The sequence below is a fragment of the Cucurbitaria berberidis genome (genome assembly GCF_010015615.1).
Source record: "Cucurbitaria berberidis CBS 394.84 unplaced genomic scaffold K460scaffold_1, whole genome shotgun sequence".
Lineage (NCBI taxonomy): Eukaryota > Fungi > Ascomycota > Dothideomycetes > Pleosporales > Cucurbitariaceae > Cucurbitaria > Cucurbitaria berberidis.
The window spans coordinates 5,666,096-5,693,096 of NW_024468935.1; the positions used below are offsets into that span (position 1 = coordinate 5,666,096).

Consider the following 27,001-nt stretch of genomic DNA (forward strand, 5'->3'; position numbering starts at 1 on the left):
ATTAACTTCACAGCTCCCTGATTGTGTTGGAAAGCTCAGGCTGTTTGAAAGATGTACTCTTTAATCGAGGCATGCGTGAGATCCATGATTTGCGACAACCGCAGACACTTGCTCCTCAGCACAGAGTTTCAAAGATTTTCTATGCTGATTCAGCCTCCGCAGTAAGCCCAGTCGTGAACGATAGGATATCCCGGGTTGAGCGGCGAGGGATGGTTTGGGTCGATTGTCCACCCACCGTTCCAAGCCACTAGTGCTATGATCAACACCTTTGGCAGGAAAGTTCTCAAACGAGTATACCAAGCTCTACTCCGCCGAAGCTATCTCTGTGAGGCGCACTGTTGGCAGGGTGCTGGTGGTGGCAAGGTCTTTCGGCGATCCTGCATCCGGCCAATCCCGGTTAGCTTAGAAGGGCCTCATGTTTAGCGGCCCACGTGGCGACGGCAAATTACCAAAAAAGATTCAACACGCAAAATTTACTGCAGCAAAACATCGTGAAGATGTTGCAAACAGCACTCATAACTCCCCAATCACAATATGCCTTTCGAATGGGCTTGTATGCGTTCGCGCAACGACTCGAATAATGCAACTGCTTGCACTTACTATCTATGACCCATTCGCTAGCTCACGATACCAAACGAGAGGCGGTGAAAAATTTCTGGTCTTCGCGACATTCATTGTCCGAGCGTGGAAGGCTAGACTGAATCTCAACTAAGATGTAGTGTCTTTTCATTCTTATCTTTTATCGTCTTCTCCATTCTCCATGTCCTGCTCATTCATCTCCTCTTAATCCCCACAGTCTCTTTCATACCGTTCACTTCTCTGTCTCGTCGTTGTTTAGTGGGGCGACACATGAGTGTCAGCTTCTCAGGCCCATGCCTGCCGCCGTCAAGCAGCCTGCTACCTGTTCGACAACTCATATCAGCATCTGATGAGCAGCTCACATCGGCACTTCGAAAGCTGCAAACGCTGTATTGCCCTCTGCGCATACCAGCTAGCTTACCAAAGCCAAGTTTGAAGCAGAAACAGATCGCAGTTGCATCGACGCCTATCCCAGTCGACTCTGGCTACGCATCAGAAAACGAAGATGACGACGCAGCTTCCGAAGAAGTGTTAGCAGCTCTCCGCGCCGACTTCTTCGAGCGCACCTTTGCAACGCGGTGGCTCACCTCTCTACTTTCTCGTGTTGAAGAGATAGACCTTTCTGAGGAAGCAAGGAGCCAGATTGTAGACGATGCAGCATTCATTCTGTCATCACTCACTAATTCTACCAACGATGAGGAGGAGGAGGCCCTGACACGCAACTTTACGTTTCCGACCTCATCGGGTAACTCGATTTATATTACGCTGAACGATGCGCCATTGACAGGAACTGATCATACCGACGTAGGCCTGCAGTCTTGGGGCGCGAGTATCGTGTTGAGTAGCATGATGTGCGCCGATCCTCAGCGCTTCGATCTCACCTCAAACAACCTGCCAATACAACCGAAGATTATTGAGCTCGGTGCTGGCACTGGACTTGTAAGCTTGACGCTTGCCAAACTTCTTTCAGAGATTGGGGTAGAAAGGGCAACTATCATAGCAACGGACTACCATCAAGCGGTGTTGGAAAATTGTAGAGTGAATGTGGCGACGAACTTTCCTTCGCCATCAATCGACCGGTTGTCAGTGGATATGATGATTTTGGATTGGTCCGCTCCTCCACCGGATCTTCGATCAACCGCCGACCTTCTCATCGCATCAGACGTCGTATACGCACCTGAACACGCAGCCTGGCTGCGCGACTGTGCAGCACATCTCCTCACACCTGGCGGTACGTTCTGGCTCATGGTCACGGTACGCAAGACTGGAAAGTTTGAAAATATTCAACAGACTGTGGAGGCTGCGTTCATGCCTGGGCTTTGCCCGGAGGATGGGCATGGGCGAAGGTTCAGGATCTTGGATAAGGGAAGCGTAGAGAAGAGGAGGGGTATCGGAAGGGGGGACGAAAGTGGGTACAATCTTTATAGAATCGGGTGGGCGTAGAAACTTTACTTTGCAAAATATACAACGGGTAGAATTGGGTTTCGGTTGGTGTTGGTGAATTTGGCGGGCGAGCATTTTAGACATCGAACAAGAGTGGATCATGACACTAGAATGCATTTGATTCATATTTCACCCTCGTGTGTTGAAACAAATACCGAAAGAAGTCAAGTATGAGGCATCTTTCTTTGTTGACAATGTTGTCGACCATCTAGCTGTGGTCATGAACCGTCTCCAATATCGGTCTACTGTATATCATTGTGTGTTGGCGCATGTAGTTCGCCAAAGTATATCTTGCCCAATCTCTCGTTGTGTTTTTGTGATCGACTCATATCTTCGCCTCCTGTGCCTCATGAGATCATCTCTAAAGCTTGTGCGTATATACCAGTTGACTAGTTACATGGCCCGAGGCGGGTAGCAACAAGTAGGTAGATCGAGTACATTCGGTTCGACGGAAGGGCTTGCCATGAATAGCTTCCTGCTTATCAGTATTCGAGGTGCACAACTCAAAATTGGAAGAGTTCTACCGTCTAGCAGAGGAAAAGCAAGAAGAGATGGAATTAGACATCTATCGAGGATCTTTAGGTAAAACTAAAGTTCCAATGCACGCGACATATGGAAACTGGCGCAAGTTTCATGACTGGAGAATTACAAGCTGAACGAATCAAGAAGTTACGATGCAACAAAGTAGTGTTATCATAAAGGTCATAGTACTAACACGTTGTTGTAAGATCGCTTTTTGTCTTGGACCCTTTCAACGCTCCGACACTTTTGGGCTCTCAACTGCTAGAGCCTTCATACGACTATGATCTTCAAACGCATCTTGATCTGCAGTAATCTTCTCTCTCAATGGGCCATTCTGCATAACTTCTTTGAATCTCAAAAAATGCGCCTCGTCTTCATACTCAACCATGGAGATGCAGTCGTAGTCCACGGTCGCAGGGTCCCCAAGATAGAGTAGGGGTGGGGGAACATCAGCGTTTCCCTGCGCGGCCGGATTACGCTGTATATAGTAGCGCGAGTGGCGGATAGGCTTTTCATCTCCGAGGGCGTCCCAGCATAGGGGTACGTGCTTGGTTTCGTAGTATTCCTTGACTAGAGTAATTTACCGCTTTTAGCGCTATTATACTCACCGCGCATGAGGAAGTTGCTTACAGGCCTCGAGGGTCATACCCGGCTTGCGGGGAATGAACATGAAGACCGTAAAAGTCATTGTTGTGTTGGTTAGTCTGTGTACGGGATTAGTGTCCGGAATTTCGGGCTGTTAGTTGGGTTTTGTTGCTTAAGTACCGTAAACCTACGTCATTAGGCATGTGAATTCCATGACTATAGAATTACAGGCTACACTTGAAGAGGTTTAAGAGGGGCATAGAGAGTCACGTCGCTCACGGATCTGTTTGGTGCTCCCTTAGCACCTGCAGTATAGGCTAAATGCGGCATACTAGTGCTCACTCCCAAGCAGTATTTTTTGTAAGGCATCCAAGCTACTTCAACAAGCTACTTGAATGCCTTATTGCCACGAATACTAAACATGGGTCTAGTGCCGAGAAAATCGCCGCGGGCTTCATTGCACCAGTAGATGGCCATTGAGAAGTGCATGCAGTGTCATCATGCATTTCAACTGCATAGATAGACAATTTGATAAGCTTTGCAAGTAGATTACACACGAATGCAGACATTGGCCCCACTAGTGGCGGCTTACTGCGATTATCGATAACGTGTAAATTGCATTTGCACGCTACAAATTGTAATACGAACCGACCTAGAACAAACTGCTCTTAGACGCTCTACATAGAAATACTATTGGCGGTATACGGCGCGGCTGGTCAATGAGATAACTAGTAAATATTGATGCTTAGGCCCTCTCTCGCCAACAAAAGATGCCCAGTCCGACAGAACGCTCCTATTTTCTAAAGCGAGGAGCGAGTTTCTAGATTTTTAGCTCTTGGAGATTGTGCCCATATTGTCAACCCAACCCCAGGTAACTTTTCTGCATACCGGGGCAATGGCGCGTCTTACATCGCTCACCCTCGCCAGTGCCACCTTTGTCTGCCTCGTCACAGGTATCAGCCTCCCTCCACCAACAGGCCCATACAACGTCGGATCAAAGCCCTACGTGCTCAATCACACAACCCTCAATGACCCAATTGCGCCAAACAATATCAGCACCTCTATATTGGTCAACGTTTATTACCCCACACACGACTCGGCCCCGCTTCAGAAGTATATCTGGAGAGGGCTTGCCGCAACTTACGAGACTTACTATAAGCTTCCACCCGGTACTTTTGGCAACACTACGGCAAACATCGCATACAATGCGACGCCACTCAAACATGCGGAATGCGTGAAACTGAAACTACCAACATTACTCTTTGGACCTCCATTCGCAGGCCCTGCGAGTCAGATGTTCTTCGCCCTGATCTCTGAAGTGGTGAGTAGAGGTTATACGGTGGTGAGCGTGGATCACCCGTACGAACAGCCATATCTGCAATATCCGGATGGAACCAGCTTCCTTGGTCATTCCGTAGACTGGTCACCTGGCCCAGAAGTGTACATACCTACCGAAGTGTACCGCGTCACCGAAAACTCTGCCGTCCTCGATGCTCTGCCTTCGATATCACGGCACCTGAAACTGTCCCTCAATATTACGCATTTCGCCTTCTTCGGGCACTCGTTAGGCGGAAGCGCAGCACTGGCTCAAATCCCCACTGAACGAAACCGCACTTCCTCCCGCCACAAGAAGTTCCTCGGCACTATCGATCTCGACGGCACCGTGTTTGGTCGCGCCAGCGCAAACGACTCGTCTGTCGACGTCCACGCACCTACCCTGCTCTTTGCAAGCTCAAGTCATGAGCGCCTTTATGATCCCACATGGCCTGTCTTCGAATCGTGGCAGACGAGCTGGCGTAAAGAGATTAGAGCACTAGGCAATATCAACCACACTGATTTCTCGGATCTCATCTTCCTGAAACAGGCTAATGGCATTTCAGGAGGCGGGGCTGCTATTCCCGCAACAAGGTTTCTCAACGTTACTAGAACTTTTGTAGGGGCCTTTTTTGAGATGCTGATAGGTGGCGGGGAGGGCGTTTTGACAGGCGACGCGCAAGTTCAACGCGAGTGGCCGGAGGTAGTATTTGAGTTTAATGGAACGGGGAATCCGTGTGCATCGGAGTTCGAAATTCTATGTTGGGAACCTAACGCTCTTCCTGAATAGGACCAAAGTCTGATAATCTAAGCTATTGCGTTTTAAGGTGTAATTGAATATGTTTAACATACAACGGAGGAAGTTTGTCTCTTGGTTCTAGCCGTTGGACACAGATGACTATACCCTTTAATAAAAAGGATAGGAGCTCTTTTGTAGTGTGCCACTTCGAGATGCACGAAGACACTAGCATTGTATTTTAGCTGGTTCCAACTGTTGTCAAATCGTAGAGGCGGTGTTGCAACCTGAACCATGGAACTAAACATTGGAAGTGATCCACCAGGACTCAACCACTAGAGCCAAATCAATATTCTCAACCGAATTGCCGTGACGCAAAAATCTAGTGGCAGATCTATGGAACTAATTTTAGCTATGTAATAGCGATACTACTGCCTATAGCAGCAGAATGAAAAGGCACAATCATTTCTCTTGAAGTATGCCCCAGATGAGTAATACAATAGACGTTTGTCATCAAGCACCACATCTTTCTCCCCCCCCCCCCCCCCCCCCCCCCCCCCCCCCCCCCCTGGTCGACGATACCTCAATGCACCATTGAACGCAGAGCAGTTTGAAACCGTCGCCCTTTTAGTCAAAGTAAAGTTTGCCCGCACGTGGATATTGCTGTTTATCTGGAAGGAAGCGAGTACAGTGACATGGTTCACTTTACTTTAGGTCTACGGTAGTCATCAAAGAAGAATAAATATAAGAAGTACCCAATAGTACTTATTGACTTATTGCGCCGCAAAGTGTTTTGTCCACCGAACTGATCTTGTCATCTTTGAGTATTTATCTGGAACAATTACCACTTCTCCTTTGATAGTAATTAGTACACAGAGCAGCATGGTCAAAATGCTACGCGACGAAATATTACGGTCCGTGTGCGGTCCGTCTACATCACCCGACCCCATAGAGCGCTTGCTCGAAGAAGATCTCGAGACCGCATGGCACTTTCAGCGCGAAGCTGTCCTTCGCAACAACCTCAAGATAATCTGGTCCCCTGTAGACTCATACTTAACAGTCCTCAAATCGGGTGTCTTCCCTACTCACCGTCCCTGCCGCGACATGTTCAACAAGCCCACCGCTTTTTACTTCGAGCAATCCGCTCAGTGCGGTCGCTATGACAACATCCATGGGTACCCCTGCATACAACGTATATTCATCGCATCTATGTTCGAAGCATGGCGCGCACGTTGCGGCGATATGCTGAATATCGAGTTCGGACATTTTCTAGCCAACCCTGTTCGAATCACGAAACAAGGACCACAAACGCTGGGCGAAATTGCTGTGGCCCATAGGGCGCTTTGTGATATGGCGCAAGAGAAAGGTGTGGGAGATGTGAAGCATAAGATACTGGAGTCATATCCTGTAATCATCCTAATCTGCGATCAAGAGATAAAAACGGTCGGAATGGACGAGGACGGACTTATAAATCTGCGTAAACTGGCAGAGGAAATGACAGTCCTTGTGATGCATACTGGTACATCCTTGCCATCGCCGATTACGCTCGAAGGCCTGGAGCCTCATGCTCTGCCACTAGATCGATCGGACGCGCATGGCATAGAAGTGCGGCGAGTACCCATAAAAATCGCCGTAGACTTCATTGTGGGTCTTGAGAATCGTACGAGGGGGCCACAAAAGGAGCAGGCACACGAGTATGACAGCGACTTATGCCGACACGAAGTTCCGGATGGCTTCGATCGCATTGTCAAGAATGACCCGAAGATGTGGGTTCCTGCCCTGATGGCATCGGCCATGAGGAAGGGCTATGACAGCCTGAAAGACACACGAGAAGCGATTCAACGAATTGAGGCTCGCGCTGCGGGGGTCTCATGCGACTTCGACTTTGAGCATGAGGAATGGTCGCGCCACTGGAAGTCAGGGTATGATGTTACCCTTTGCGGCACCTCGCCCATGCATTGATGGAATCAACGACTTGAAATGTGCTAGGTCAAAACTTTTGTGCAATCATGGCCAATATAAAGACACTTCCATAGTATCACAAAATTAGTTTGAAAAGACCCTCAAGGACTCCTAGAGTTGATTTATTGTTTGCCACTTCTCCATCCTGGTAGCCATTTTGTAGTACTTGCGGCTCTCAACATGTTGTGTCGCCGAGAATAAGTTCGCCTTCATTACTGCTTTCTTTTTCGCAACACCGTTCTCATATTGCTCAGCTGTACCTTTTTTCCCTTGTGGAGCATTTGAAGATCGGCTATAGTGTAGCTTGAATGTATTCGACGAGTTTTGTGCTTCGTTCTTCGGCAAGCGGCTGACTTCCATCATGAGTGGTTACAGCGGGTCTGACAACAGCGTTGTGTGTGTCACCTAATGTAGCATTCATATTGAAATTTTTTCTCATATCGTATATGGATTGTAACCTAATTTCTCGGTATCCAAACGACTTTCTGCATTAAGCACTTACTCTTCGCCGCCCAATATGGGTACCACGCAGCCCCCCCTGCGTGCAACGTTGTGGCTTTCCAAAGCAGGCGTATCAATTACACTTGTGTTCTTGTCCAACATTTTATTTTACATGGTGCAACGTGTACTACTACTATCAGATCCACGGTCCGTATGACTGCGTCTCAGTTGTCTTCTTCTATATGCGACCCACACCCCAAGAAAATCACTGCGTTTACCTCCAACGGAATTCAAGATGACGGACCAGTCGAAGTCAGACGATGCCCCCAAGCATCCACCTTTCTCTGGAGAAGCATTCTCTAATAATCTACTTACCGACCTCGCCCCGCTTCTTACCCTCTTTGGTGAGCAGGTTACGAAACAATTTCTCACCCTATCCATGGGTTGGGCCGACAACATTTTGATAGCTCTTGGGCCATTGGGCATCATGACAATCCTTGTTAGCACGATTCGCGTCGGCGGAGAGCGACGTTTGAAAGCCATTATTGGTCGCGCAAGAGAAGGCCGAGCAACCGCAGAAGCCGAAATACTATCGTCTACTTCCAACGAAGTCTGTGAGATGTGGAATGGGAATGAGATCATCCGAACATATGGATCGCCAAAAACAAGGCAGATAGTCATAGTACAAGAAGAAGATGGTTTGCGGTGTTACCCAATTGTGGAAGCATGTCATTTGAAGTATTTGGTCGAAAAATCTGGCCGTAACAAGGAGGACTTTGAACGCTTGATCTTGGAAGGAGTACCAAACCTTACTCTCAATGCACCTCGTTCCATTGTTTCGAAACACGAGCTATGGTTATGGGCTTCCGTAGGTATCGTACTACAGGGAATCTGCCTTGCATTCCCGGCTATCCTAAAGCGCTCATACGGCTGGAGGGTACCTTTGTATGGCTATGTTTGTTATATCTTAGGCACTGCTGCTGTTGGCACAGGTCTTGCATTATGCTCACACGTCATTGAGGCAAGCACAACCGAGCTGGAGTTTATCCCAAACCCAGAAAAGCGGATCCCGCTACAGATCATTACAATTCAGGAGGGAACAACTGTCGGCGAACAGCGATTTTCTTCATACCTGTCCACCAGTGCTCCCAAAAAGCAACGGATTTGTCTATCAACACGAAATGTGCGAAATTACAGGTGCGTTGGTTAGCAACTACAATCCGGCTTCTTTTATCAGACTCAGTCTTGTCGCCAAGAACTGTCTCTCTATGTACCGTTGATAGTAGGCTAACACTACTGTAGAACTATGACGATTGTTTCAGTATTCGTTACGTTTTGCGGCTTCGTCAGTCAATTTGTTGGGCTTCGCGCTTTGCACTGGTCAGTCACGGTTATGTGCCTAGGCTTCACGATCATCATGACCTCTGCGAGAGCATGGATACGACGCGGACTAGCATACAGTGCAAACTATATGGAAATAGCCCTCGGACATGAGGCCGTTGATACTTCGACACTGATAGACGATCTTTGTCGTACCGTGGACAGAGATCCCTTGCCTGACTTCATTCTCCCACACCAGTCGAATGGAAAGAGGGGCACAGGTAAATGGTCTTTCATACCGACAAGGCTTGTGACTGGGATGCTTGGCGATCCAGAACCCATTGACAACATGCGCTCTGCTCCAACCAGCGGCGTCAACTTCGGTCCGGATATCGAAGCAACCGAGTATGAGAGTGCGCCATATATGTCTCGTGACATAGATCTTTGCGCAGAGCTGTATACAAGACCGTGCAGAGAAGTTATAGAACTAGAGGGGCATCTAGCCAAAGCCATTCAGGGGCTGATCACACTCATGTGGTTTCGCGGTGCTATCAAATGGCGCGATGTGAGTTTGAGTAAAATATCATGGGATCTACACATGGTCAAGACAACTCCAGGGGTTAGACAAACCCTAAATTTCGGTTACCTGCCCCTGACAAAAAGTGTTGGTACATCTAAGGAAGTCGTGCCGCAAAAGTTTCGATTGACGCTTCGGCTCATATCACATGAAGATGGATACCACGGTTGGATTTTTGAACCTGGCAGAAAGGGGATTCAATGTCACCAGCAAGTCATGGCCTTACTTGATATGGATCGTTGTGCCCGGACTGTTATTGGTCAAGGTAAGGCGTCTTATTAATTCTTGTTATAAATACCTGACAGCGTAATCACTAAGTATGAATGTAGGCAAACCCCAGGGAGCAACACTTCGAATAATTGGGAGTCTCCGTATGGAACGAAACGGCCTCCCATCAACGAATCGTATCCTCACATTCTACAAATGGCTGGATCTGCCCCTCATGCTTCAACAATGTCCAGCAAAACTAGCCTCAAGTAGCTTTGGCCAAGAGGAGGTACATTGGTCTGTGATATACGGTTATCATTATTCCCTAGGCTGGCGAGCACCTCTGTCAGTAGCTCCGCCGGCAACTCCTAACCGACAAGTAACAGAACCTGTTGTATCGGAATTAAATCAAGCCCTGCTTGGCCTCGACATTTATACTAACACCAAAAATGATAGTTACGTGGAATGCGCTCTGGAGATAATCACGATTTTCATGCTGGAGCTTACGTCTCACATCAAGTCATTGGGCCAGCAAGGAATCGTCCAACAGGCAAGAAAGAAGAACCGCGACCCCATTGCTTGGGGGAATATTTCAGAATCACCCTGGTATAAACATGTCGCCAGACATCCGCTGATTGAACTAATGGCGAATTGGCTTGTGCATGAAGTGCCGATGTTGTTTCCGAATAAGACTCAGGCAAGGATGTCACTTGTCCCGGCGTTCCTCTATCACAATCTTTTGCCTTCATCGATGCATGTGCACCATGTTGAGGATTCTGCATAGTGGCTTGAATGGCTTTGACCTCTCACCTTTCCCCTCATTATTTTGGCTTGGATTTGCCCAGTGCGGCGTACCCAGAAACGCCATCGAGAGTTCCTTAATCTGGTCAAATTCATCATGGAGCGCTTGCATCATTCATGAAATTAAACCCGGAATTGTTGTTAATACAAGATATCAAGCTTTACGCTAGACTTTCCTTTCATCACGAGCCGCTGCCATCTTTGTTTGCAACCTTAGTACCTATCGTCACATCATTCCCACCAACGGAAGACCCGGTGTCTACCACCTTTCTTAACGCAGCCGCTGTCTCTCCATATGCCTGCATGATTCCTCTCGCCTTGACCCGTGTACCAAACTTCTCCCCCTCTGCACCCTTCTTGTCCCAATCCCCTGCTTTCCAATAACTCATGACGCCCAAATCGCATTTCCGTGCTGCATTTTCACTCGCCACGAAGCCGTTGAAGTTCTTTTTCTTCTCCTCTCGAAGTGTATGCTTTTCCCAGTCTTTCAGAATTTGGAGAGTGGCCACAACAAGTTCTGGGTCAACTGTCGGCGAGCGAATGTTTAATGCCTCATTGGGGAGATTGACAAGGGAGAAGTCGCATGTTGGTTGTATGGATGCGCCGAATTGTGCGCCGAGCGCGAGCGTACGGCATGTATCACATACATCGTGATGGGGACAAGTTCTGCAGATCCACCTCAGCCCATTGATGGGCTTCATTTGGCACTCGTTGCATCGTATACCCACGTGCACTTCGTTCTCGGCAACATAGCCATCCCAGAAAGTATGGTCTGCGACGATTTGGCCGTACAGAGGGTCTTGGATGTTTCCTGTGGTAACAAAGAGGGCATGGCGGAGCGTGTCATATCGCGAGCCATTTATAGAAGATAGTGCGGAACTACTGACCCACATGTATGCGCGGCTATCGGGGCCAATGAAGCGTAGAGAGTCGTAGTTCAGACCGTGGACGTAGGTAGTTAGAATGGCATTTTCTCGTCCGTGAGCTAGGACTTCAGTCTTGCGTAGCCCAGTGCTAGAATCGAATTTGAGATCGTAAGCCCATATGGGTCGTTTAGACTTGGCCAGTTTGTTCGATTGCTCCCCAGAACAAGTCATACTCCATGAAAGCCGCGAACTTCGAAAACTGCCGCCTGATGTCTTGAATTTGAAGATGTAAGAGGCAGGCGCAGGACCCATGGCATTCTCCGTAGGCCTAATTGTCCGCCAAGTGACAGAATCTGGTGTTTCTAGCCAAGTTGAACTTGGAGGAATTTTATGCCCGTGGTAGGCGTAGAATGTTGCGACTACTGGAGCCAGCGCCCACTGAGACGGATACGGTACTTGGAGATGTTGTTCGAGATATGCAGATGATGAGGCTGGGTCTAGTGACGCTGGAAGTGGATATACGGTGTTCTGATCCTGAACGACGGGAATGGGAAGGTTTTCAGACGTTGATTGAGGGTAGTACGGGACGACTTCAGGAAGAAGACTTGGGCTTGGTAGACGGGGTGACGAACTGAGAGTGTAAGGTGCAGTTGTTGATGAGACGCTTTGGGAATGTGGTCGTAGTGAATGGAAAGATCGTTGGTGTAGTAAAGGTGAATGTCGATGTGGGGACGGCGGTGCCACGCTGACCGGCCGCTGGTGCTGGCTCACGACGCTGCTTGATCGCCTTCTCACTTCTTCGATTTGCATCTGCTGAAGCTTGTGCGCCAGTAGCTCATCCTCTTTCAGTTGTTGTTCAGATGTTGTAGTTGGAGGTGCTGGAGGTAAGGGTGCTGGCAGTTCCGCGATGAACGGCACTGGAGAGGTGCTTTCATAGTGTGGCTGTATGTAGGGCGATAGACCTGCAACATTCTGCTCAGTACACGAATGATTTGGCGGGGATGTTTTCGAGTAGCGATTCTCTGGATTTTGCACTCGCGGTTGCTGGTATTGTTGATTTGACCAATTTTGCCCCTGTTGGTACGGATTTGGCGACGACATCAGGGGTCGTCGAAGATTTTCATGAAGTTTGGATACCAGAGAACTAGGAAAGATTGAGGTTTAAGTGAGAGAAAGAGGAAGATTTCAGACAAGAAGACGAAAGGTCAACGGGTCTCGGCACCGATCTCACAAGCGCTGTGGCTTAAAGCTTCTGCGACACGGGGGTATTGCGCAATATGCGTTGAGAGATATATAAGACGATAAGGAGATACAGCGAAGAATCTCATTCATAAAGATGTCAGGGGACGAAGAACCCTAGTGTGAGGCTGTGGGGCTGGCGCATGGAGTGGCGACGGGTGAGGCTGGGGTGTTTGAGGTGGACGCCTTGACGCACGCCTGAATGAAGCCTTGCTAACGTCATATGCTGTAGTCCAACAGCCTGATTCACACATCGCACCCACGGACATGATCGGGAAATGCGACAGTTGATGATGGATTATATTACACGGGACATTGTGGAAGACTAGATGGTGTGCGTTGCTCGAGGGTGTGGGGGGATGGAACGCACCTCCCGTCTCGAGAAGAGGGAAGGCACCGAGGATCTACACCCATCACATTTTGGAAAACCTCCGTGGACATGACAGCCTCAACACCACATCTGGAATCCTCGCAGTGAGCGCACCACCGTTTCCAAAGGATTGATTATAGCATGTTCGCAGACGGCCTTGGGGAACAGAAGAATTGCCCCGGCTGCTGGTTGGCCAATCACCAACCCCGCAATTGCTGACGCGACTGATCTCCACATTGTAGGGTTGTCGCGCGCCGTCTCCTGCGTTGATGCTTTATCCATCTTGTAGTGTTTCTCAACACCAATTGCACGCCCATGCCTCCCAAGCGAAAATGGTCACAAGCAAACCAAAATGGAGTGCCTCCAGTGGTATCGCCAGCCTCGCGGTCACGACCTACCAACTCTGCCAGCGACGAACCAGTTCCCTCGATCTCGCGGAAGGTCAAGGCATGTGCATCATGCAGGAAGCAGAAGGCACAGCATTCCAGCTGATCAAGAATGAGCGTGCACTGACATGAGCGAAGATCAAATGCATCATGGACGATAGTGGGCCCCCGTGTAGACGGTGCGCTGAGCGTGATCTGTCATGTGTGCTGAACAAAAGCCTGCAGACGCTGATCGAGGAACGTTCGCAGTAAGTTTGCTCGCAGCTGTTCATTTCGTTGATACACTACCGAAAACTGCTCCAATACATCAACCTCAAGTCAGCAAAGGCTGATATCACCAGGTGGAAACACACAGTCGTCGGCGACCTCGGCCAGATCCACGCATCACTGCAACAAACACTAGCAAAACTGTCGCTACCTCTACTTCCACCGTTACAGTCAAACATAGAGCAGGCTCTAGAGCAGACGGATCAACATGAAGTCAATAGTCAAGAAGACGATGCGCCATCATGCGACAATTCGCCTCGTATTTCACCTAAAGAAGGCCTTCCTCACGCACCCATCGATTCACTCTACCAGATCACCCGGCTAAGAGCGCTCCGCTCAGATGATCCATCGCTTACAGAGCAGAGAGTAAATCCACCCGTGAGCGACTTCATCTCAAGAGGTTCCATCAGCGTCGAGGACGCGGAGCGTCTAGTCGACTTCTTCTTAAAGCGCATCGATCATTTCATGTACATGATAGGTAGCGGAGGGCACTCTGGCCTAACTAGCCTGCGTCGCAGTTCATCCCTCCTGACTGCGTGCATATGCACCGTTGCGGCGCTTCACGATCCGAGCAGTAATCATTTGTATGGAATTTGCAATCGCGAATTTCGCAGACTTATGTCAGCTTCAATGTTCGCCCGTCGCATGGATCAGGACTCCATGCGAGCCATGTGCATCGCGACTTACTGGCTCCACGACCTCTCGTGGATGATCAGCGGCTATGCAATACGACGAGCCATGGAAGTGAATCTTGGCAGCAACTACCAGCGTGTCTTGGCCAACAGCAATGAAGACGCTATGAACAATCTGCGAATCTGGTATATCTTGTATATCTGCGATCGTCACCTCTCTATACTGTATGGTAGACCGTCCATCGTGCAGGACGACGCATCTATTGCTGGATGGGAAAAGCTCATGGCCACTTCGGTCTTTACCGAGTCCGACAAGCGACTAGTCAGTCAAATGGCACTATTGATAATCATGGGTAACGTGCGAGAGCTTTTTGGACCAGATACTGGGGAGCCTATACCAAAAGCGTTTGCTCCTAAGTTGATGACCTTCAGCCTACAGATTGATCACTGGATGGGTTTCTGGTCAACCTCCCTCTTGAGTAAGATGAGCGAGAAAACCCGCAATATCCTCGATTTCGCTGATAACGGTAGGAATACATGATTTTATTGGTGAGTTCCCCACGAAAGGCGCCAATCTACACCATCATCTCGCAAAACTACATCTCCATTCCCACGTATTTCGAGGTCTGCAGGGTAACACCGTACCGCCGTGTTTTCAAGACAGCGCTCGTGCTGCTGTTGCAGCTGCAGTCGCAATCATTGAACTAGTCTTGATCGACCCTGATATCCGTAACGGATTGATTGGTATCCCGCACTACATCCACTCCATGATCGCCTTTGCCTGCGTTTTCCTCCTTAAGGTCTCGACGCAATACCCAGCACAATATATCGAAGACGCTGTCGTTTTCGACCTGACCACAAGAGCGGTACAGCAATTTCGTACGACTCCTGTGGGGAAATGGCACCTCGTTCACATGATGGCCGAGGGCTTGGAGAAGATGATTGATAGGCAAAGAAACGTTCACACAGCCTCTGATATTACGCATTATCACAATGGTACAGTCCGACCGGGCATCCGACAAGCGTCTGAGCCTAATACTACCTCGACGCCTTTGCTGAACGGCGAAAGCTCGTATGGCGACGATGTTTTTGGTAATGGATTTGAGGAAGGCTTCAACTTCGGCACTTCTTCTTTCTTGAACTTCGATACTGGAACTCTCGACGAGGACTTTACCGGATTCGGCTTCTGAGCTTGCATAGCAAGGCTATCTGAAAGTTCATGTCTACGCAACGCGAAAGACGAAATATTCGAACACACGCAACAGGCTTGTTTAATTTATATTAGACAAGTATCTGAGGCTTATTGAGTGTAAAGATACAGTTGTACCGTTGAGAGGAATCGAAGTATCAGTTGATCACTGTTTCAAGTAGTCCTATTTGCTGTCCATCTTGTCTTTTGTCCCCTCCCATGTTGCACCCCAATAAATTCCTTCGCTGCTTCTACGTCTATCGACGCGGGCATGGCGGCAACCCATCTACTCGTACATCAGCCTCCCCACGTCTTAGATCCCATCGTATCTGAAGGTTGACATACCGTTACACCTCGGACCAAACACGTTAGAATTGACCCAGCATTCTCTATCATTCACATAAAACCAGCGATTGTTTCCCATGACAGAACGTCCGGGTGCCCAGCATTGCACGTTGATCCGCGCACTTGGTCCGAGGAGGACCTTGCGCTCCTGATGCCACTGGTCGTAGTCGCAAGTGGTTGGTGTGGTGGTGGATGTGCTACAAGGTTTCGCGTATGCAAAAGAGAAGGCGAATGTAGCGAGGAGGGAATAAAGGAACTGCATTGTGCGATTCGGTGTAGAATTGTGAGTGGGAAAATTAGGGTAACAGGTTAAGGGCAAAAGAGGCTGGCAACGGCTTGCGTTAATATAGGAAGATGGGTTGCGCAGGTTTGGCGAAGTTACACATCGTATTCGCATTGCTCGCTTCGGTGGTGAGGGGATCGTGTCTTATATTGAGCTGCGGCTGACGCGCAGTTGACCTCTCCTAGCTCGTACGCCACTTGAGACATTCTGTTTTCGCCCCATCGTAGCCTACCAACTTCAACAATGGGTTCGTCGCATTGCCAAATGGGATGCCTGATGTTGCCTGACTTAGGACCATCACTAGTTTTATGCGTAATGCCTTCGAGGACAACTATCTCGGCTAGTAATTCATCAAACTCCATACTCAACTTTTAAGGTCTTTCTGCACGGTAGGGTGACGGTTGGTGAGGTTCATCTAACGTCTAACTAGAATTCCGACGTTGAACACAACTACCAGTAGCATTGCATGTATATTGTATAGAATATCCAGACTGATACCCAAGACCTTTCTCATCAGGTGGTATACCTGAAGCCCTCCTGCTCAAAGTCGGTTTGATCCATCAGATCGTCCATAAACTCCTCGGTAGACCCCCTCCTCTCGACCCTGGGAACAATGCGCTTATTATTCCAGACGCATAGAGCCCAGTACAGGCACACCAAGACAATGCAACTGCAGTAGCATACAATCATGGCAACTACACCGCCTGTATACGCAGGAGCCTGATCAGCACGAAATGTTTGCGGTCCAATGAGATTCCCTACAGCATAGCCGATGTAGAGGATTGCAAAAACTACGGTCTTTTTGGTGTTCCCGGCAGTATTGGCCTGAGCTAGACCAATGCCTACAATGTAGGGACCGAAGTATGTATAAAGAAGGTAGATGCCGACCATTTGACCCGCTACATTGCCGCGATCAACGGCATATACGATTGCGGTGCCGATAATTGGGACGATGCAGGCCGCAACAGTAACGAGACAGCGACGGTTATTCCATTTGGCGCCAATGTAGCTGAAGATGAAGGCTGAAAGGGTCGACATAACGCCCGTGGGCATGGATAGCAGGGATGCTTTGACGCTTGTGAAGCCAAGGTTCGCGATAATGATGCCGTTGAAAGTCGTGAGACCTCCGTTGGGGATGTTGATGGCAATCTGGATGATGTCAGTACTGAGAAGTCGCGTGAAAAAATGTATAGTGACCACTTACGTTAAAGAAGAAGATGATCCAGGTCTTTGGGTCTATGAAAGCCTCCTTGACCTGGTACCACTTCCATTCCTTGTTGGACACTCCGGTTTTGTTCTCAGCAACACGTCGAATCATATGGTATTTCTCTTCCTGGGTTAGGAACTTTGCGTCCATCGGAGTCGCTGGCATATACCACAGCACAAATAGCGACCAAGCAAAAGTGACTGATCCAACAATCAAGAATAAATACTGCCAGATGGAGAGCTCGGCGTCGATGTGTCCAACCGCCCAAGATAGGAAGCCGTTGACGACGGAACTAGCAGCTGCGAAGACGAGAGCGTTACGTGGTGGTTGCTCAGACTTTTTGTACCAAGAAGCAATGATGAGCGAGATTCCGGGGACGATAATGGCCTCGAAAACACCCATGAAGAAGCGAACAGCCATCAACGAGCTCCAGTTTGTACAGGAAGCCATGAGGAGTGCCATACTAGCCCAACCCACACTGCATGCGCACAGGTATTTGGCAGACGGGAGCCGGTGGATAAGATATGAGGAGGGAAACATTCCTGTCAAAGCCTGCTCTTTATCAGCTTGGGAATTCGAGATGCAGTTGTAGGCTACTTACACCGAGCGATAAAATGGATCCCAGCCATGAGTATTGCTGCCCGACTAGCTTGGTATCGGTTCGCAGGCCGTATATCGCTGCGGTTCCAAGTGCCACTTTGTCCACGGCACCCAAGGTGGCAGTAACGAATAGCTGTGGTGATACTGTAAGCATTCAACGAATAGCGGTTGAGGGGTAGTATAAGAGCTTACGATAGGAATCATTATCCAGTCTACCTTGCGAATCAGCTTCCGCTCAGCCTCGGGAGATAGAGGCGGGTAGGCATCGACCTCAACCAGGAATTTGGCAGCTTTATCCACATGCTGGCTGAGGACGGCCTTTTCGTCTGCAGTACTCTTCTCCACATCCACGCCAGCAGTCTCTTTGATTGAAGCCATGGTAATAGCGTGTGGCGAACTCTATTCTGCAGAGGCGAAGTGATGAAAAAGCGAGGAGGCAACTCAATGCTAGGAATAAACTTGGCAGAGCGTATGTCAAGCAGAGAGGGGTTTATATATCTTCATTGGCCTCTTGGTGTTGACAGCCAGATAAGTCGAATCATCCATCGGAGATGACTAGGGAAAGGTACGCGGACATAAGATAAGCTCCAATCCATCTCAAGCACTAATGGGGAAACAGGGTGGAGAAGCATCTACCCCAGACTCTAGCATCGGAACTCGTGAGCCGGCGTACAGGTTTCGGGTTGATAAGTTCGATAAGTCGGGGATATAAGAGGATAGTCGTTACGATGGGGCGGCCAGCTAGGGGAAGCTAATGCCAGATTATCGTGCACCGGGTTTTCCGATGCGTTGGACCCTAATGCGCTAGTACCAAAGGAGAATTATAGCCCAGTCTAGCGTGTTCCATCGTGTCGACCTTCCACAGTTGTCATCGTATCTACCTTCTACATGACGTCGTATCCACCTTCTGTAGTACCCACGTTGTACGTATAGTTACGTTCCTTCGCGTCTTGGTACGCAAGAGGGTGTACTGCACCGTGCAGTCGCTTAACTCCAACTGCCGCGTGCACATAGGACTCTGCACTTAGGACTCTTCGCATTGCCTATTCCACTATCTTCCGTGTGTGTGGCTGTTCGTATCGACCATCCTCTCAGCCCCGCTTCCCAGTCAAGAGGGGCTCTGACACCATGAGGGGCTCTGACACCATGAGGGGTATGCGGCGCTACATATGCTGTACGACAGGCATATAATAGCCTCCCGCGGTCCTGGAAGTCTCATCCCGTGAAAAGTGCCACTCGATCCTACTTCTACCTTGTTGGATACCCTCAGCCTCGGTTTCTGTCCAATCATGGGAGATCGTTCTCTTTCCGCGGAAAAGCGTGTCAAAATCGCTATTGGTGTGTATTACAAACTGTCACACCCATATCCCTCACTAAGTTCATTCTACAGACCGTGGCGGCACCTTCACAGATATCTGGGCTCGGGTTGAAGATGAACAGGACATTGTTTTGAAGCTCTTGTCCGTAGATCCTTCAAATTATGATGACGCACCTACCGAAGGCATTCGTCGCGTGCTCTCTATTGTGCGTGGGGAGGAAGTGCGTCGGGGAACCCCACTTCCGAAAGAGAACCTCGAATATGTCCGCATGGGAACGACTGTTGCGACCAACGCTCTCCTTGAGAGAAAAGGCGCCAAGCATGCACTCCTCGTGACCAAAGGCTTCAGGGATCTGCTCGAGATCGGCTACCAGTCACGCCCGCGATTGTTCGACCTCAATATCATCAAACCAGAAGTTCTTTACTCCGAAGTCCAAGAAGTCGATGAGCGCGTCACGATCGAGGGTTTCGATGAAGACATCCTTGGCGTATACAAGACCACAAAAGAGATTCCTGGCTCGCTTATCAGGGGATCGAGCGGAGACATGGTCAGGATATTGACCCCTCTTAACGAACAGGGAGTGCGGAACACCCTGAGAGACCTACGGTCTCGAGGAATAGATACTGTCGCCGTCTGCTTCGCGCACTCTTACATCTACCCGAACCACGAAGCTCGAGTGGGAGAGCTTGCACTCGAAGAAGGCTTCTCCCATATCTCATTATCATCGGCGGTGGCCGCGAATATGATCAAAATGGTACCCAGGGGTAGCTCCGCCTCTGCAGATGCCTATCTCACTCCAGAAATCAAGAAGTATCTCAAGGGCTTCCTCAAGGGGTTTGAGGGCGGCCATTTGGATGACGTCAAGACCGACTTCATGCAATCTGATGGAGGCCTCGTTGGTCACAAGAGTTTCAGCGGACTCAAGGGTATACTATCTGGGCCCGCAGGAGGTGTTGTAGGCTTCTCGAGAACTTCATACGTACCCGAGACGAAGACTCCGATTGTCGGGCTTGATATGGGTGGAACTTCAACCGATGTATCTCGTTTTGGAGGCGTTTTCGAGCACGTCTTTGAAACCACTACCGCGGGAGTGACTATCCAAAGTCCTCAACTGGATATCAATACTGTTGCTGCTGGTGGCGGATCAATCCTTGCCTGGAGGAACGGACTCCTAACAGTTGGCCCTGAGAGTGCCTCGTCACACCCAGGCCCTACATGTTATCGAAAGGGTGGCCCTCTTGCAGTTACGGATGCGAACCTCTTCCTTGGTCGTCTGGTGCCAGACTTCTTTCCGAAAATCTTCGGACCCAACGAGAACGAAGCGTTAGATACGGAAGCGGTCAAACACCGCTTCATTGAGCTTACCAAAACGATCAACGCCGACACGGGTAAAACTATGAGCCCCGAAGAGGTTGCATGTGGCTTCTTGGACGTGGCAAACGAAGCCATGTGTAGGCCAATTCGCGCATTGACTGAAGCAAAGGGTTACGAGATTGGCAAGCATAACCTCGCTGTCTTTGGCGGTGCTGGAGGTCAGCATGCCTGTGAGATCGCATCAAAGCTGGGCATCTCTACTGCCATCATTCACAAGTACTCCAGCATTCTTTCCGCTTACGGTACTTTACTCTTCGCTGTCATATTAAGATGTGTACTTACTAATTCCCTACAGGAATGGCCCTTGCCAATGTTGTCCAGGAAGCCCAGGAGCCTGTAAATGTCACTTACACGGGACCGACACTCAAGGAGCTCGATTCGCGCCTGGAAGAATTAAGGTCAAAGGTCAAACACGCTCTTCGCAACGAGAACATCAAAGAAAGCGACATCCATTATGAGGAGTACCTCAATATGCGCTACCAAGGAACAGAAACCGCTATGATGATCCTCCGGCCAGCCAACGGAAGTTTCAAGGAAGCGTTTCTTGAGCAACATCTTCGCGAATTCAACTTCATCTTTCCGGATAGCCGGCCTATTCTTGTGGACGACGTTAGAATAAGGGGTATTGGCGGCAGCGGAAACGTTACTGCAGATGCCGCCAGGCTGCAACATGACCTGCACAATACTAACTTTAGCCCAGTGAAGGCTACGATGGCGGAGCGCGACATCCAGACGTACTTCTCGGGAGTAGGTATCGTCACCACTCCGGTCTATCTACTTGAAGTCCTCCCACCCGGCTCGGTTGTCACTGGACCTGCCATGATCCTCGATAAAACTCAAAGCATCGTCGTAGTACCTGGCGCTCAAGCTAAAGTTCTATCTGTGCATGTCGTAATTGAGATTCCAAGGCTTGGAAGCATACAGACGTCCTCTACGGCTGTGGATCCTATCCAGCTTTCTGTCTTTGCCCATCGTTTTATGAGCATCGCAGAGCAAATGGGACGAATTCTACAGAAGACTTCGATGTCGCTCAACATCAAGGAGCGTCTGGACTTTTCGTGTGCAGTGTTTGGTCCCGAGGGTGGCCTTGTGGCCAACGCTCCACATGTCCCAGTACATTTAGGTTCCATGTCCTATGCTGTCAAGTACCAGCATGAATTGCTTGAGGGAAAACTGCAACCAGGCGACGTCCTTGTTTCCAACCATCCCGAGGCTGGAGGAGCCCATTTGCCAGACGTAACGGTCATAACGCCGGTGTTCTCTAACACAAATGAGATTGCGTTCTACGTAGCTTCTCGTGGGCACCATACTGATATTGGCGGTCTTGGCGGTACTTCGATGCCCCCTAACTCTACTGAGCTGTGGCAGGAAGGCGCAGCAATCAAGTCTTTCCGCTTAATACACGACGGCCTATTTGACGAGGAGGGTATCAAAAAGATCCTTACTGCACCTGGCGACTTTCCTGGATGTACTCCAAGCCGAAGGCTGGATGACAACCTGTCCGATCTGAAAGCGCAAGTGGCGGCTAACAATAAGGGAATGACGCTCATTCAAACTCTGATGGAGGAATATGGTCAAGATGTCGTTCAGCTTTACATGAGAGCCATACAAGAGAACGCCGAAGTCGCGGTACGAGCCTTCCTCCGACAAACACTTGAGAAGAAAGGTGCTTCTTTCAGTGGTGTCGACCAAATGGACAATGGCTCTGAAATGCGTCTTGCCGTAACGATCGATCCGACCGGTTCAGCAACGTTCGATTTTACCGGTACCGCACCAGAGATGTATTCCAACATGAACGCACCGCCATCAATCACCTACTCCGCCATCATTTACTCGCTCCGTCTTCTCATTGGCATCGATATTCCGCTCAACCAAGGTTGTCTATCACCTATCTCTATCATTTTACCGAAGGGTTGCTTTCTAAATCCATCCTCGGGTGCCGCCGTCTGCGCGGGCAACACGCAAACGTCCCAGCGGGTTGTCGACATCATCTTAAAGACTTTCGCAGCTGCTGCCGCCAGCCATGGTTGCATGAATTGTCTTGGCTTTTTTGGCGAAGTGAAGAACACTGATGGCGTAGAGCACTCCTATGCCTTTGGCGAAACCATCTGCGGTGGATCTGGTGCTACCGCTAATGCTCATGGTGCTAGTGCTGTCCATACTCATATGACCAATACGCGCATCACGGACCCCGAGACTCTCGAACGGCGGTATCCGGTCATCTTACGAGAGTTTGCAGTTCGCAAAGGCAGCGGTGGCACAGGCCGGTTCAACGGTGGCGACGGCGCGGTCAGGGATATCGAGTGTCGTCAACCAATACGCTTCAGCGTCATCAGCGAGCGGAGAGCTATAGCGCCGTATGGAATGCAGAATGGTGGACCCGGGGCGAAAGGTGTCAATTATTGGGTTAAGAGGGTGGAGAAGGAAGATGGTTCAGGATTTGAAGAAAGGTGGGTGAACATGGGGCCGAAGAACATGGTGAGCATGAAGGAAGGCGATCGCTGTGTAATATATACGCCCGGTGGAGGTGGATGGGGTCTTGAGAGCGAAGATAAAATGGTTAACGGGAAGGAGAATGTGACGAAACAGCAATATCCGCGAGCGGCGGGCAGTATTGCCGCGCACATGAATGCGCAAGCAGAGTCGAGTTAGCAGGGGTACATAGATAATAACTCGCAAATAACATATCAAAACAGCTAGAAGCGGCAAGGGACCCGGGTGACACTATTTCATGATATCTAGTGTATGTATCGGCGATAATTGAACCTTGCGCAATGTACTACTTTAGGTGGGGCTATCGTATCGACCTTCGACCTCAACGAGCATACCCAGATACTGTACATAAGTCGACCGCCTTGCGAGGACAAGAATGTATCATGACTCTGGCAGTTGTATAATAGTAATTGTCGGTTGCAATCTCGACGCGTCCTTTCAGTATCTCGCGCGACGTACGCCACTCACGCTCTGGTATCACTCCCCCTTTAGTCTCTAAAATACTACTATTCTGATCATACTATAAACCTAGAACGTCGATCAGTCTCCTGCCTTCTGATGCCGAAGAAAACAATTCAATTCCAGTGGAAGACGAAGCATCATTACGCCGTTTCCTCCAGGAGGCATTACCAGAATTTTCGCATAGGCCGCTGGTGAACCGGTTAGTGTGTTAGGGCGCAGATACGGCGGATAGCGAATATGTGATCGATTACGTTCCCGGGCATGGGGGCTAGTCTTAGCAGGCGGGGATTCAGGACACGCTTTTAAGATGCTGCCCCTTTTCGGGAGCTGGGTGGTTGATTTAGTAGAGGCGCAGTCCCAAAAAAAAGAAACGGTGGAGGTGGAAGGCGAGGAACAGCGATGGAAAGGAGGATATCATTTGGAGGGCGGGTGGAGTGAAGGATCTCAAGGAAACGCATTGGGCGGGGGATGATCTGGACGCTGTAAGGGCGAGATTGTAGACAGAAGGTCATCGTTTAGTCGCTTTGCTGTTCGCTGTGGACACACAACAGCACTCTTTGTAGTACGAAGTAGTGAGACTGTTGAAGACATGGCGAATGGCCAAAGTAAAGCGTCTGCAAGGCATAGGCTAGATTGTGCGGGGAAGGTTTAGGGGCAAGAGCAGCGTGCCAGATTGGGCTAGCGCCGCCGTAGCTCCGATGAGCACGTGCAACCCCTCATCTCTATTGATCTATTCCTCCGACCGCTCCCGCCTCCTAATCGGGGCGGAGTCGACTCCAGCTTGACAACGCTAAATCTCAACGCTCGAGACGGAAAGGTGTATAAACGTCAAGAAACGCGCCAAAATAGCCAGCATTCAAATGCAACGTAACCAGCGTTCGAATGGCGATGCCCGCCGCCGGACCGGCTGCTGGCCCTGCAAAGACATGCATGTGCGATGTACTGAGGAACGGCCGCGATGTGCGCGGTGCAAGAGACTGGGTGTCGAATGTGAGTATGGCATGAAGTTGTTGTGGCAGGAAGACGCTATTCAGCGAGGAATCTGTCTGGGACGTGAGGGCGCATGGTCGAAGAAAGGCAAGCCGAAGGCCCACAAGCCAGATGCCCAGCAACGAGCTTCTCGACCCTACTTCATCCCAACCACCAAAAAACCGATATTCCTGAATACTACCTATCGACATTTCGGAAGTCAGAGCGAAGACGAACAGGACGAACAAGATGGACAGGATGAAGAACACCATCCATACACAATTCCAAGTCCAACACCTGCCCTCTCGCACTTTGGTGCTCTCCCTACAACTGAAGCATATCTCCTGGACTACTTCATTTCAGGAATCTGTCCAAACTGCTCCCTAAGTGCCACACACAATCCTTATCTCCGCTATATCACACCTATGACTTTCGTATATCCGCCTCTACATAACGCTGTGCTATCCATCGCAGCTACCGAGCGCCAACTTCTGAACGATCGCAGATTTGAAAAGCAGGCATGGTGGTATAAATCTCAAGCTCTGAAAGGACTTCAAGCGACCATTGCTTCCGGCTTCATTACCTGGCCTTTTATCGCCACAATCTTAATGCTCTGTTTTGGCGACATCGCTGACGGTTGCAACGAGGCCTGGAGAACCCATCTCCGTGGCGGGTTGGCTCTTATTAACCAGATCAGCGCTGAATGCACTGAGACCCAAATGCTCCGCAAGTTCTGCCTCATGTATTTTGTCGCGCATGACATCATGGGTCACACAGCTGGCAATTCAACTCCAGAGTCGACATCGTACGCTTGGCTTGAAGACGACATCATGGAGGAAATAGATCCACTAATGGGTTGCTCCCGTGGCTTACTCGACATCATCGACCAAATTTCTGCAATCAGCTCGAACGCAGAACGCATCTGCTTATCGCGGGCCCTCACGACTGAGGAAATCCAAAATATGGACGAAAGCCGTTTTCGCCTTGAGCACGCACTACGCACCGTCCGTCAACATGCGCCTTTAACGACCTCAAACCCGAATCTCGCGCTGGTGGCCGAGGCGAAGCGCACAACCGCGCTGCTTTACCTCTACGACCGCTTCAGTCCATTCTCGCCCCTTGGTGATCTAGATCTGGCCGAAAAAAAATCTCGCTACGCCCACCGCCTCATAGACTCTCTCGCCTCGCAGCTAGAGTTACTACCCGTGACACCAACCTTACTATGGCCGTTGTTCGTCTTAGGAAATGCAAGCCCTGACAACGAACATCATAGGCGGTTCGTGCTTGAACGGCTCAGCGATATGATCAAGATGAGGAATTTGGGCAGCGTTAGGCTTGCCAGACAATTGATGGTGAGGAAGTTCCGGGAATGGGACCTGCAGGTTGATGAACCTGCATGTAAAGATGGTCAATTGGCTATGAGAGGAAGAATCTCGAGCGGCGGTGGCAAGAGAGGTCTGAGTGGGAAGTGCATCTCACTGGCTTGAGCACGAGGGTCGATTAGTTTCACTCTGGAATCCTCTGAACTTTTCATATGACGCTTGGGCTTTTCCCCCTGCTTCTACGCGAAACCGAGTGGCTTGAGACATCATACACTGCCAAATGTCACCGATGTGTCATTTCTGGGTGGAAGGGTCGCCCAGGCTTGGAAGAAGATGTAAACCCCCCCAAGCGCCCTTGAAAAGCTCTGGATCGTTCCCTTCAGCCCCTTCCCCTCTGGGCATTGAAAGATCTCGCGGATGTGTTGCCATAGGCGCCGACACAAAAGGAGCATTTGTAGATACAGTCATAACAGGGTTTCCGCGAGGGAGCAATCGGTGAGGGAAAGAGAAACGATATGTCCAAAATGTCTAGCGAGCTACAAAATTGGCATCTCTTGCGGTAATTCAGGGCTTCGATGTCGCATATTCTAAGAGCGCTTATTAGTAGCAATTCGCCTGGTCTCAAGAAAACAACGTGTTATTCGCGAATACACGGCTGTTAAGCCATTGGTATGTAATTAAATTGTCGAATTGGAAAGCTGGAAAGCTGGCTGATTTCGGTTGCCTTGAAGCCGACTCACTATTTTTGAGCAGGTATTAACTGAGATGGACGAGTGAGAAACGGATGGTATGAAGGAAAATTACGTGTGTACTGGTATATCATATATTATAACATTACATAAGTCCGCCCTTATTTTAGGCAAAATGATACAATGACATTTACGACAATTAGTTTTTACTACGTGGCAAGGCGTACCTGTATCAAGCGTAGGCCTAACCTTCCAAATAAGTAGACCCACGTCAACCCGCGCTATGACAATCTACGGCTTACTTATCTTACTCATCAAACGCCCTACGCACAGATTAGCCTAGTCATCCACTTAAAGCGTCCCGCATGCGTCTGTTTTCCTTCTCGAGAGATCTGTGTACCTTTATATAACATACCACAATGCGCATATGTGGTACCTTCTATAGTGACATGCCTGGTCGCAATGCATTAATTTCACGCTCAAGGCTGCCACGCTTTTCAAC

The 27,001-nt window shown here is 49.5% G+C and overlaps 11 protein-coding genes across 11 annotated transcripts; 7 read left to right on the forward strand and 4 right to left on the reverse strand.

Moving 5' to 3' along the window:
• Positions 1-615: 615 nt before the first annotated feature.
• K460DRAFT_362376 (uncharacterized protein) lies at positions 616-2,304 on the forward strand. The gene has a single exon (XM_040932631.1). The coding sequence runs from the start codon at positions 850-852 to the stop codon at positions 2,020-2,022; it is 1,173 nt and encodes a 390-aa protein (XP_040794178.1). The 5' UTR covers positions 616-849; the 3' UTR covers positions 2,023-2,304.
• A 369-nt stretch (positions 2,305-2,673) lies between these two features.
• K460DRAFT_413158 (uncharacterized protein) lies at positions 2,674-3,232 on the reverse strand (the record flags this gene model as incomplete). The annotated part of the gene is made up of 2 exons (XM_040937589.1): positions 2,674-3,114; positions 3,175-3,232. 2 exons carry the CDS (start codon positions 3,230-3,232, stop codon positions 2,774-2,776), a joined length of 399 nt encoding a protein of 132 aa, XP_040794179.1. The 3' UTR covers positions 2,674-2,773.
• Positions 3,233-4,024: 792 nt separating this feature from the next.
• Positions 4,025-5,236, forward strand: K460DRAFT_413159 (uncharacterized protein; the record flags this gene model as incomplete). Its single annotated transcript, XM_040937590.1, has 1 exon — positions 4,025-5,236. One exon carries the CDS (start codon positions 4,025-4,027, stop codon positions 5,231-5,233), a length of 1,209 nt encoding a protein of 402 aa, XP_040794180.1.
• An 834-nt stretch (positions 5,237-6,070) lies between these two features.
• K460DRAFT_270540 (uncharacterized protein) lies at positions 6,071-7,141 on the forward strand (the record flags this gene model as incomplete). Its single annotated transcript, XM_040927661.1, has 1 exon — positions 6,071-7,141. The coding sequence occupies one exon, from the start codon at positions 6,071-6,073 to the stop codon at positions 7,139-7,141; it is 1,071 nt and encodes a 356-aa protein (XP_040794181.1).
• Positions 7,142-7,877: 736 nt separating this feature from the next.
• Positions 7,878-8,792, forward strand: K460DRAFT_269333 (uncharacterized protein; the record flags this gene model as incomplete). The annotated part of the gene is made up of 1 exon (XM_040927557.1): positions 7,878-8,792. The coding sequence occupies one exon, from the start codon at positions 7,878-7,880 to the stop codon at positions 8,790-8,792; it is 915 nt and encodes a 304-aa protein (XP_040794182.1).
• A 1,796-nt stretch (positions 8,793-10,588) lies between these two features.
• K460DRAFT_362378 (uncharacterized protein) lies at positions 10,589-12,784 on the reverse strand. Its single transcript, XM_040932632.1, has one exon. The coding sequence runs from the start codon at positions 12,452-12,454 to the stop codon at positions 10,670-10,672; it is 1,785 nt and encodes a 594-aa protein (XP_040794183.1). The 5' UTR covers positions 12,455-12,784; the 3' UTR covers positions 10,589-10,669.
• A 714-nt stretch (positions 12,785-13,498) lies between these two features.
• On the forward strand, positions 13,499-15,437 carry K460DRAFT_274856 (uncharacterized protein; the record flags this gene model as incomplete). Its single annotated transcript, XM_040927990.1, has 3 exons — positions 13,499-13,596; positions 13,690-14,726; positions 14,779-15,437. The coding sequence occupies 3 exons, from the start codon at positions 13,499-13,501 to the stop codon at positions 15,435-15,437; spliced, it is 1,794 nt and encodes a 597-aa protein (XP_040794184.1).
• Positions 15,438-15,593: 156 nt separating this feature from the next.
• Positions 15,594-16,378, reverse strand: K460DRAFT_38631 (uncharacterized protein). The gene has a single exon (XM_040935581.1). The coding sequence runs from the start codon at positions 16,176-16,178 to the stop codon at positions 15,750-15,752; it is 429 nt and encodes a 142-aa protein (XP_040794185.1). The 5' UTR covers positions 16,179-16,378; the 3' UTR covers positions 15,594-15,749.
• On the reverse strand, positions 16,199-18,448 carry K460DRAFT_298852 (MFS general substrate transporter). Its single transcript, XM_040929775.1, has 4 exons — positions 18,064-18,448; positions 17,873-18,004; positions 17,269-17,823; positions 16,199-17,213 (listed from the first exon to the last, which is right to left on the reverse strand). Exons 1-4 carry the CDS (start codon positions 18,247-18,249, stop codon positions 16,578-16,580), a joined length of 1,509 nt encoding a protein of 502 aa, XP_040794186.1. The 5' UTR covers positions 18,250-18,448; the 3' UTR covers positions 16,199-16,577.
• Positions 18,449-18,823: 375 nt separating this feature from the next.
• On the forward strand, positions 18,824-23,543 carry K460DRAFT_382997 (uncharacterized protein). The gene is made up of 3 exons (XM_040935433.1): positions 18,824-19,209; positions 19,262-20,806; positions 20,860-23,543. The coding sequence occupies exons 1-3, from the start codon at positions 19,161-19,163 to the stop codon at positions 23,214-23,216; spliced, it is 3,951 nt and encodes a 1,316-aa protein (XP_040794187.1). The 5' UTR covers positions 18,824-19,160; the 3' UTR covers positions 23,217-23,543.
• A 732-nt stretch (positions 23,544-24,275) lies between these two features.
• On the forward strand, positions 24,276-26,026 carry K460DRAFT_38669 (uncharacterized protein). Its single transcript, XM_040935616.1, has one exon. It carries the CDS (start codon positions 24,380-24,382, stop codon positions 25,973-25,975), a length of 1,596 nt encoding a protein of 531 aa, XP_040794188.1. The 5' UTR covers positions 24,276-24,379; the 3' UTR covers positions 25,976-26,026.
• The last annotated feature ends 975 nt before the right edge of the window (positions 26,027-27,001 follow it).

Excerpts from the sequence above, each read along its gene's own strand:
- K460DRAFT_382997 (XM_040935433.1), top strand. The coding sequence starts at position 19,161 with ATGGGAGATCGTTCTCTTTCCGCGGAAAAGCGTGTCAAAATCGCTATT. Across the intron at positions 19,210-19,261 it reads GCGTGTCAAAATCGCTATTG|ACCGTGGCGGCACCTTCACA; the intron begins GTGTGTATTACA and ends TTCATTCTACAG. Across the intron at positions 20,807-20,859 it reads CAGCATTCTTTCCGCTTACG|GAATGGCCCTTGCCAATGTT; the intron begins GTACTTTACTCT and ends AATTCCCTACAG.
- K460DRAFT_38631 (XM_040935581.1), bottom strand. The coding sequence starts at position 16,178 with ATGCGAATACGATGTGTAACTTCGCCAAACCTGCGCAACCCATCTTCC.
- K460DRAFT_362378 (XM_040932632.1), bottom strand. The coding sequence starts at position 12,454 with ATGTCGTCGCCAAATCCGTACCAACAGGGGCAAAATTGGTCAAATCAA.
- K460DRAFT_298852 (XM_040929775.1), bottom strand. The coding sequence starts at position 18,249 with ATGGCTTCAATCAAAGAGACTGCTGGCGTGGATGTGGAGAAGAGTACT. Across the intron at positions 18,005-18,063 it reads ACTGGATAATGATTCCTATC|CTATTCGTTACTGCCACCTT; the intron begins GTAAGCTCTTAT and ends GTATCACCACAG. Across the intron at positions 17,214-17,268 it reads GGATCATCTTCTTCTTTAAC|ATTGCCATCAACATCCCCAA; the intron begins GTAAGTGGTCAC and ends GACATCATCCAG.
- K460DRAFT_362376 (XM_040932631.1), top strand. The coding sequence starts at position 850 with ATGAGTGTCAGCTTCTCAGGCCCATGCCTGCCGCCGTCAAGCAGCCTG.
- K460DRAFT_38669 (XM_040935616.1), top strand. The coding sequence starts at position 24,380 with ATGCAACGTAACCAGCGTTCGAATGGCGATGCCCGCCGCCGGACCGGC.